Source organism: Eptatretus burgeri, chromosome 8, assembly GCF_056783735.1.
Source record: "Eptatretus burgeri isolate ZD-2024b chromosome 8, Ebu_testis_v1, whole genome shotgun sequence".
NCBI lineage: Eukaryota > Metazoa > Chordata > Myxini > Myxiniformes > Myxinidae > Eptatretus > Eptatretus burgeri.
Genome location: NC_140968.1, coordinates 84940483 through 84950170, shown reverse-complemented (window position 1 = coordinate 84950170; position 9688 = coordinate 84940483). Strand labels below are relative to the sequence as shown.

Sequence of the window (9688 nt, the reverse complement as noted above, 5' to 3'; positions counted from 1 at the left end):
AAGTTCCAAGTGTGGTGTAGAAGGAAAACCGAGATTGAGTGAAACGTGCTCATGTTAATAGTGTGCATAAAACAAACCAGGTAGCCATTTATTAAAATAATTGTGGATGAAACTGGTTGAAAGCTCAGCAGTCGGGTTTGGAATGCAGGTTTTTGTTTGGGGGCCGGAAGGAGGTGTGGAGATGTGGGTGAGGGATTCAGTGTTGGGTCAAGTTTAATTTATCTTAATGATGTTTGATACTTAAGGGGTCATTAATTAAGTTGTACGCTATTGGGGTAGAAATGAAACTGGAAAGACCACATCAAACTGCCTCAGTCAATGAATTGCTGACAGTCTAGATCCCAAGACATTATGCTTAACTTGTATATACAGATGAAGTACTGCTCTGATGGAGTACTGCTCTCCTCTCTGGACTGGTGCTCCCATCTCTCACTTTTCTCTGCTTCACGCGCTGTGGAAACCAAAGCATTTAGGATCATTGGTGTCTCCCGTAAATGAAGCTGAGTCTTTGGGTCTCTCTCTCTCTCTCTCTCTCTCTCTCTCTCTCTCTCTCTCTCTCTCTCTCTCTCTCTCTCTCTCTCTCTCTCTCTCTCTCTCTCTCTCTCTCTCTCACCACAGGCAGGTCGGTGGTTTTTCTGTCTTCTATCGTCTCCTCTCCGACCTCGCTTCCACTTCTCTGTCTGAGAGGTCCACCAGCAACCCCCTTCTGGTAAAACTACCAAAATAACGAATCACTACTCTCACCTTCATTCCTTCATTCCTCTTTTTTCCCCACCTTTGGAACAAACTCCCACATTTTCTTCAATCCCATGCTTCCTCAATGTCTTCAAAACAGCTGTTCACCACCATCTCTTATCTTCCCCCATCCAAAACCATGATCATTTCTACTCCCGTTAATCCACCCCAAACCCACCTTCTTCAAATTCCCTGCTTTCCGTCCTGAAAGTTCCTGCCGTGTCCATCTAGTTTACCCTGTGTACCCAGCCCCATCCCTCTCCCTTCCACAGATCTCCTCCTGTCTCTGTTCCCCAGTGTTTTGTGCTTCCCTCTCCCGCCATTCTTGTCTCCTGCTCCCCTTGTTGTACGTTCTGTGTGTTCGCTTTCATACGAGCCTCGGCAGTGAATACAAAAAAAGGAAAAAATGTCAGCATTTACAATAGTGGCACTTACAGCAATAAATAACTACTTACATTACAACGAGCAAATTAATACGTATGTGGATGAATAAACAAAATGTCCAAAAAAAAAACAAACAATTTCCAATGAAAGAGCAAAAATTGGATTCGACGGGCATGCAAAATTAATGATATTTGCCACATCATTGAAGAAAGTCATGCATTGTTTTTTTTTTCTTTCTTTCTTCATTTCACAAAAGCTGTAATACAATACTTCTTTACATTTGATGTAAAATATCAACAGCTTGTGGAAAAAATATAGTTAGTTCAGGGTTGTGACCACCGAATGAAGTACGAGTACCAGCATTGTATGGCTTTTTCTGTTGCTGATGTTGTCCTGATGATTAAGACAAAACAAAAAATATACGCCAGATATTCCTTCATGTTTTATAACTTTGGAGTCATATTTATCTATCTGTGCATTTGGCAAAAAAAAAAAAAAATGCAAAACGAGCTATGTTTATATCAGTTTAAAAAACCAAAGCAAAGTGGTATAAAGTAGTAGGTGAGAGAAGGTTGATGAATGTGTGTTGGGCTGGTTCGATGAAGGATCTTCCAGGAATGCTGGATGTGCTATGGGAAATGAAAACAAAGCATGTGTTAATATATGATGGCGAAACAGGGTTTGCATCATACTAGGACAAGGACACCAGGCTTGGGCTTGTTATAAAGTGCAGGAGGAGATGCACAGACATAGACCTCATCTCACCGATGCAGTTAGTCCCTTGCTTGTCTGGCTGGAGGTCACTGTGGCAAGAGAGGGCTGTTTGGCAGATGAAGGATCCAATGGTGTTTATGCACAGTGGCCTGAAGCTCGGGCATGGCATCAAGTCCTGATGGCATTCGTCCATATCTGGTCAAAAGCAAAAACATTTCGGCCAACTTAACAGGTTCACTTCGTGCAAAACTTTCTAATACTGTGCTTTGTTACAAAGTAGTGTCTATATAACTTCATGCACCTCTCTACTGTCAACGAACTGCAAATATATGAATGCGTAATCTGGAGATGGTACACTGGAAAACAAAGAAACAAGGACACAAAGTCAATGCATTAATTGTTCTATGTCTGAGTTTGTTGGATGTTGGCTCTGTATGTGCATCCTTGCAGTTCATCAAAGCTAAGTTCTCTGGACCAGATCTGTCCTGTCTTTCTGTTATCATTTCATCGCTATGTTGTTAATCGTGTTTTCATTCAATTTTCCGTGTTTTTTTTTCCCCCATACCTTATTATGATGTATTATCAACTTTTGTGTCCCTGTGAGTGTCTGGCCTACTTCCCAAGGCCTCAGCTTGCGAGTGAGCGTGCCCATTCAGTCTCTGCTCTGACACATGCTTCATTCAACTATATTTGACTTCCGGTTCCGGTTTTGAGCGGCAAGAGGTCTCCTTCGGGGCTCCCTGCTGACGTTCTCAAAGTTAAGTTCCGGTTGTTATTTGTCCCGTTTTAACTGTTTAATTTTCTCACCTACATGTTAATGTGTGTTCCTAGTTCGGTTTTGTTTCAAAAATCGTGCTATTTTGTGAGTATTTATGTCGACGTTCTTACTTGGTGTTTGAGGCCTCGTCCTAGGCTTGAGGCCTACCGGTTCCACTCGGTGTTCGATCGTTTTTTTTTTTTGTTGTTGTTTGTTTTTTCTCCCCATTACCTTCAATTTCTATCCTCCCCATTACCTTCAATTTTCATCCTCCCCACTTTCCCAACATCCCCCATTCTCCCAACTAATCTCTTTCTTATCTCAAAAAAAAATATATATATATATATACCCAACAACAACTACAACAACACGCTCACCTTCTCCCGATTCTGCTACTTCTTCTTCCTCTTAACTTCCTCCTCGTCTTCCTCGATTTCTTTTTTTTTTACACTTCCATGACCTAATCTGTTGAACTCTCTCATACATTAATATTAACAACAAAAACGATCTCATAATGCTTCATCTTCCTCTCTCACACATGTGGTACTCTTAACTGTTTCACAATGCACTACTCTTCTGCTATTTTAACAGACTGCTCTCATTTCGACCTCTCCTTCATTCCTTGCCTAAAAAAATCCAACTATTACAGCGCTTCTTCTCTCCATGCTCTGAATTCGCCTTCATTGCACCCATCAAGAATTGTGTTAAATCGCATCTCTGACCTAAAACTTTTAAAAACCACAGTTTGCCATGGATGCTCGCTTTCCATCAACCATTCTTTTTTCCAACTTCAGTGCCAACTCACCCCCTCACCCCTCACTCTCACTCTCAAAGCAACCATCCCACTCTTCTCCCTCCAAGCCTCCCTCTCACCTCTTTCAAAAATTCCCCCCTCACCTTTCTCCCACCTTTCATCCCCCTCACTCTTCCTTCTCTAAGTTGCCCCCCTCTCATCCAACAACCTGCCTCCCTCCACTGCCCTCTCACCTCCATCTCTTCACTCCACCTCCTCAAATCCTCAACTGCCATCTTCCTTGTCTCTTGTCCCCCTCTCTCCCAGCACCACAGAGCCTTTTCTCCTCCTCATTCGGCCCCCTCCCTCGCTATTCTGCAATACCCCACACTCCTTCAGCAACCCTCCTTACCTCCCCCCTCGTCCCTCGTCCTACCCTCCCCCGCCCCCTCCACCTCCTGCACCCAAAGCCTCCTCCCCTACCTCTTCATTAAAAGTGTGGACCTCAAATATCCGGGGCCTTCGCTCAAACCTTTCAGATCTTTCCCTACAGGTTGCCACTGACAAACCAGACATTATCTGCCTAACAGAAACTTTCCTCTCCCAAGACGTGTCTGACTCCCAGGTATCTCTCCCTGGTTACTCCCTCTTACGGTATGACAGACCTGAGCCTCGTCCTGGTGGAGGTGTTGCTCTCTTCATCAAAGACTCTATTCTTCACTCTCCCTGCACTGCTCTCACTCCCCCACACCCCCAGGAATACCTCTGGCTTCGGCTTCCCCTCCACTCCCACCTCATGTTTATATGTGTACTGTACCGTCCACCGAACAGTGATGACTCCATGTACACCTCCCTCTCCGAAAACATGGATCATCTTCTATCTTCTCATCCAAGCTCTCTTCCTCTTATGTGGCGACTTCAATTGTCATCACGCCAGTTGGCTAGGTGTGGGTACCTCTCTCACCTGCCATGGGACATCAGCAAAAGCTTTCTGTGACTCATTGGGACTGACTCAATCGGTCAACTTCCCGGCGCGGATCTCAACCAATGGTACTCCATCTCTTCTGGATCTGATTTTGACAAATTTCCCTGACAATATCTGCTGCTCTTCCTTCGCTCCAATTGGTTCTTCTGACCACGTCCTTGTTAAAGTGGACATCTCTCTGGCTGTTATCAGAGAACCACCTCACCGCCGTCGAGTCTGGCATTTCACTCAAGCCGACTGGCAGGGTCTCCGAGCAGCCATCAAACTTACAGACTGGTCTCCTATCACTACTTTCTCAAACATCAACTCATCCTGGGAATTCTTTCAAAGAAACTTGCTCTCCCTCATGCACAGATTTATCCCCTCTCGTGTTCAGTTGTCTTACCCTTCCTCCCGCCCTTGGTTTACTGAAGCTTGTGGCGAGGCAGTTGTCCTGAAACAACTTGCCTTTGCCTCATGGAAAGCAAACCCAACTGAGGGCAATCTCAGTTCTTTCCACAAAGCTCGGAACAAGTGTGTATCTACCCTCAGGAGAGCCAGAAAACAACATCTTTCTCATCTCAAGTCTGAACTCTCAAACCTCTCTCCCTCCTCAAAATCCTGGTGGCGTTTAATCAAATCTGTTTCTGGTGTATGTTCCCCCTCCATCCCCTCCCTTACCTCAAATGGCCGCACTGCTGATTCCACACGTGATAAAGCTGAATGTCTAAACTCGGTGTTTGCAGCTAAATCTTGTGTCCCAAACCCATCACTATCTCTACCCACTTTACCCAGTCGCACCCAACTGTCCCTGGACTCTGTATCCTTTTCTCCTGACAAGGTGGAGAGCTTGCTGTCAAACCTCGACTCAGATTCTGCAACCGGTCCAGACGGCATCAGCCCACGTGTCCTCAAAGCCTGCTCTTCTGCTCTTGCTCACCCTCTCTCTGTTCTATTCACCCTCTCATTTTCCCAAGGTCATCTTCCATCTGCTTGGAAATCTGCTAACATCACTGCCCTGCATAAAAAAGGTGCAAAAACAGATCCCTGTAACTACAGACCAATCAGCCTTCTCCCAATCATCAGCAAGGTTATGGAATCCATCATCGCTTCAGACATGAAATCCTTCCTCTTCTCCAATGGCTTGATTTCCAATCATCAATTTGGTTTCAGACCAGGTCACTCTACCCTGGATATGCTGCTACTGCTCTCCCATCAATGGATGGAGGTCCTCAATGCCAGACAGGAAATCCGAGCCGTATCCCTGGACATATCACGTGCTTTTGACACAGTCTGGCACCCTGCCCTACTCACCAAACTCTCTTCCCATGGTATTCAAGGCCATCTCCACTCATGGCTTGCAGACTTCCTCTCCTGTCGCAGTCAACGTGTGGCCCTAAATGGAGTTCTTTCATCCCCTCTTCCTGTGCAGGCTGGAGTTCCTCAAGGTAGCGTTCTGGGCCCTGTTCTTTTTCTGGTTTTCATCAATGATCTCTCGGACTCTCTGGAAAATCCTCTATTTCTCTTGCCGACGACTCCACCCTCTGCCGTACCATCTGTCATCCCTCAGACCGGCAAGCAGCAGCTTCTTCGCTCACTGCAGATCTGGATAAAATCACAAACTGGTCCAACACGTGGAACATGTCTTTCAATCCACACAAATCTCACACTCTCACTATGTCTCTTCGAAAGGACCGTTTAGAAAACCCCCATCCACTTTCTCAACAATCCTCTGGAAGAAGTCTTTTCTTTCAAGCTTCTGGGTCTCACTATCTGCCATGACCTTTCCTGGGAAAGTCACATTTCCAACCTTGCCTCAAAAGCCAGTCGCCGACTGAGGAATCCTCCGTCGTGCAAAGTCCTTCCTCGGCCCTCTTGAGCTCCTGACTACTTACAAAGCTTTTGTCCGTAGCCTGATGGAGTACTGCTCTCCCCTCTGGGCTGGTGCTCCTGCCTCCCACCTTTCTCGGCTTCACGCTGTGAAACCAGGGCTTTTAAGATCATTGGCATCTCCCGCAATGAAGCTGAGTCTTTGGGCCTCTCACTCAATCACCGCAGGTTGGTCGGTGGTCTTTCTGTCTTCTACCGACTCCTCTCAGCCTTGCCCCCTGCTCTCTCTGCGATTTGTCCCAACCACATTTCCACAGGGCGCTCAAGGTGCGCCAACAACCCCTTCTGGTAAAACTACCAAAATCACGAATCACTGCTCATCTTCACTCTTTCATTCCTCTTTTTCCCGCCTTTGGAATAAACTTCCTCCTCTATTCTTTCCCATTCTTCCCTCCAGGCTTTCAAAACAGCTGTTCACCACCACCTCTTATCTTCCCCATCCAAATCCTCGATCTTTTTCTACCCCCGATAATCCACCCAAGCCCACTTCCTTCAATTCTCCTGCTTTCCTTCCTGAAAGTCCCTGTAATGTCCATCTTCTCTTCGCCATGTTCCCCGTCCCATCCCCATCCCTCTCCCTTCCACAGTTCACCTAATGTGTCTGTTCCCCACTGTTTTGTCCCTTCCACTCCCTACCCTCTTGTCTCATGCCTCCTTGCTGTGAGTTGTGTGTTAGCTCTCATACGAGCCTCGACCAAGGTATACAAAAAAAAAAAAAAAAAAAAAAAAAAAAAAACTTTCTTTATCCAGTGTTTTCCTTTCATGTTCCTGAACCCTATTTTATGTCCCCCTCTTCACTTCAATAAATAAATAAACAAAGAAATAACTGAACTACAAATAATCACAAAATCATTCTGCATGTTATTTACTTCCTTTATTCACTCTTTATCCCTTCCATTCCCAATATCTGTTAATTGAACTAACATTTCTTCTAATTAAACAAATTTGTTTCTTACATTAAAAGATTACTTCATTTGGCCTCGTCTCTTAATCAGGGCACCGCACGTGTTCTTCTTCTTCATCTCAATTTATTCTACTTCCGAGTTTTCTTTTTCTTCACACAATTTCCTTCCCAAACCCGTCAATCTTACAGATGCTCGGTCCATTGACCGTCCCTCTTTACATAAAGCATGACTTTCCTCTAGGTCTTCAATAACCCCTCATTTCACCCCTTTCATGAGGTATGTCTGTGTATTGAAATTGGCGATCATGAGAAGTCTGCTTTCAGAGGTTGCCTGTACATCACCATCAACTCTCCTTCAGGTCCATAAGTGTGTAAAACCCCTCCACATCAGCACCACCCCCCTCATAATCTCCTCTACGTGAACGTCCTCCCAACCACATCCTTTCTTTGTGTCCCCAAGTTCAGCATCCCCCCACCTCATGTGCCCCCTTTCTACTTTCCCTCTCCCTGTCCCTTCAAAGCTTACCTCTCACCTTGCCCCCGCCCAACTTGCCCCTCACTCTGGCCCTCCCATATTCCCCTTTGAATGCCCCCTACCATCTTCTCCCTCATCCAACCCAATCTTCACTTCACCCCACCCTCTTCCCATCATCACCCTTGCCACTACCACTTCAACTTTTAACTCGCTGCACACCCTTCCATCTCCCCCCTCACCATGGCCCCCTCTCCATGTTTTCCCACCTCCTCTCCACATTCTCCAACTCCATCTCCAAGTTCTCCCTCTCATTTTTCAAGTTCCCCAAAACCCCTCTACGTTTCTGAAATAGGCAAAACAGCTCCTCCTCGCCTGTCCCTCGCTGTGTGGACCACCAACATCAGAGGCCTCTGCTCTAATGTGATAGATCTCTCAATTCAAGCTCTGCTGATAAATGGCATCATCTGCTGAACAGAATGCTTCCTTCCAGAGGACATCCCTGAGTCTTCAGTGTTTCTTCCCAGCTATTGTCTCCTCCAATTGAACAATACTGAGCCCTGTCCTGGCAGCAGAGTTAGTTTACATCAACTCCATTTATCACTGTTTGTGTACTGCTCATACACTTCCAAACCCTCAGGAGTACCTTTGGTTGCTGCTACACTCCACTCCCACCTCTTCATTATCTGTGTTGTACTGTCCTCCTAGCAGTAATGACTCCATTGAAATCTCTTCTCAGCCAATGGACCAATGTTTAACCACGCAACCCAACTCTCTCTTCCTCATATGAGGTAATTTCAACTGTTACCATTCCAATTCACTAGGTATTGGTACCTCTTTCATCAGCCATGGCAACGCAAGCAAGGACTTTTGTGAATCCAGATGCTTGATTCAATCTGTGAAATTTCCCACCCAGATTTATGCCAATGGCAACTCCTCCCTTCTGGACTTGGTAAATGGCCAACTTTCCTGGTAATGTCTCCTGTTCTTCCTTTGCTCTAATTTTTTTTTTTGTTTTTTTTGTATACCTTGGTCGAGGCTCGTATGAGAGCGAACACACAACTCAGCAAGGAGGCATGAGACAAGAGGGGCGGGAGTGGAAGGGACAAAACAGTGGGGAACAGACACATTAGGTGAACTGTGGAAGGGAGAGGGATGGGGATGGGACGGGGAACATGGCGAAGAGAAGATGGACATTTCAGGGACTTTCAGGAAGGAAAGCAGGAGAAATGAAGGAAGTGGGCTTGGGTGGATTATCGGGGGAAGAAAAGATCGAGGATTTGGATGGGGGAAGATAAGAGGTGGTGGTGAACAGCTGTTTTGAAAGCCTGGAGGGAAGAATGGGAAAGAATAGAGTGAGGAAGTTTATTCCAAAGGTGGGAAAAAAGAGGAATGAAAGAGTGAAGATGAGCAGTGATTCGTGATTTTGGTAGTTTTACCAGAAGGGGGTTGTTGGCGGACCTTGAGCGCCCTGTGGAAATGTGGTGGGGACAAATCGCAGAGAGAGCAGGGGGCAAGGCTGGAGAGGAGTCGGTAGAAGACAGAAAGACCACCGACCAACCTGCGGTGATTGAGTGAGAGGCCCAAAGACTCAGCTTCATTGCGGGAGATGCCGATGATCTTAAATGCCCTGGTTTCGACAGCGTGTAGCCGAGAAAGGTGGGAGGCAGGAGCACCAGCCCAGAGGGGAGAGCAGTACTCCATCAGGCTACAGACAAAAGCTTTGTAAGTGGTCAGGAGCTCAAGAGGGCCGAGGAAGGACTTAGCACGACGGAGGATTCCCAGTCGGCGACTGGCTTTTGAGGCGAGGTTGGAAATGTGACTTTCCCAGGAAAGGTCATGGCAGATAGTGAGACCTAGAAGCTTGAAAGAAAAGACTTCTTCCAGAGGATTGTTGAGAAAGTTGATGGGGGGGTTTTGTAAACGGTCCTTTCGAAGAGACATAGTGAGAGTGTGAGATTTGTCTGGATTGAAAGACATGTTCCACGTGTTGGACCAGTTTGTGATTTTATCCAGATCTGCAGTGAGCGAAGAAGCTGCTGCTGGCCGGTCTGAGGGATGACAGATGGTACGGCAGAGCGTGGAGTCGTCGGCAAAGAGAAATAGAGGATTTTCCAGAGAGTCCGAGAGGTCAT

General features: G+C 46.2%; 1 protein-coding gene across 1 annotated transcript in view; it reads right to left on the bottom strand.

The window, feature by feature from the left end:
* Nucleotides 1–519: 519 nt before the first annotated feature.
* Nucleotides 520–9688, bottom strand: part of LOC147022196 (cartilage acidic protein 1-like) — a 211402-nt gene continuing 202233 nt past the window's right edge. The window contains exons 13-14 of the mRNA XM_085890487.1: nt 1885–2028; nt 520–1748 (exon numbers count right to left, since the gene is read on the bottom strand). Coding sequence (XP_085746613.1) covers nt 1636–1748; nt 1885–2028 — 257 coding nt within the window. The 3' untranslated portion in view covers nt 520–1635. The remainder of the gene's footprint in view (nt 1749–1884; nt 2029–9688) is intronic.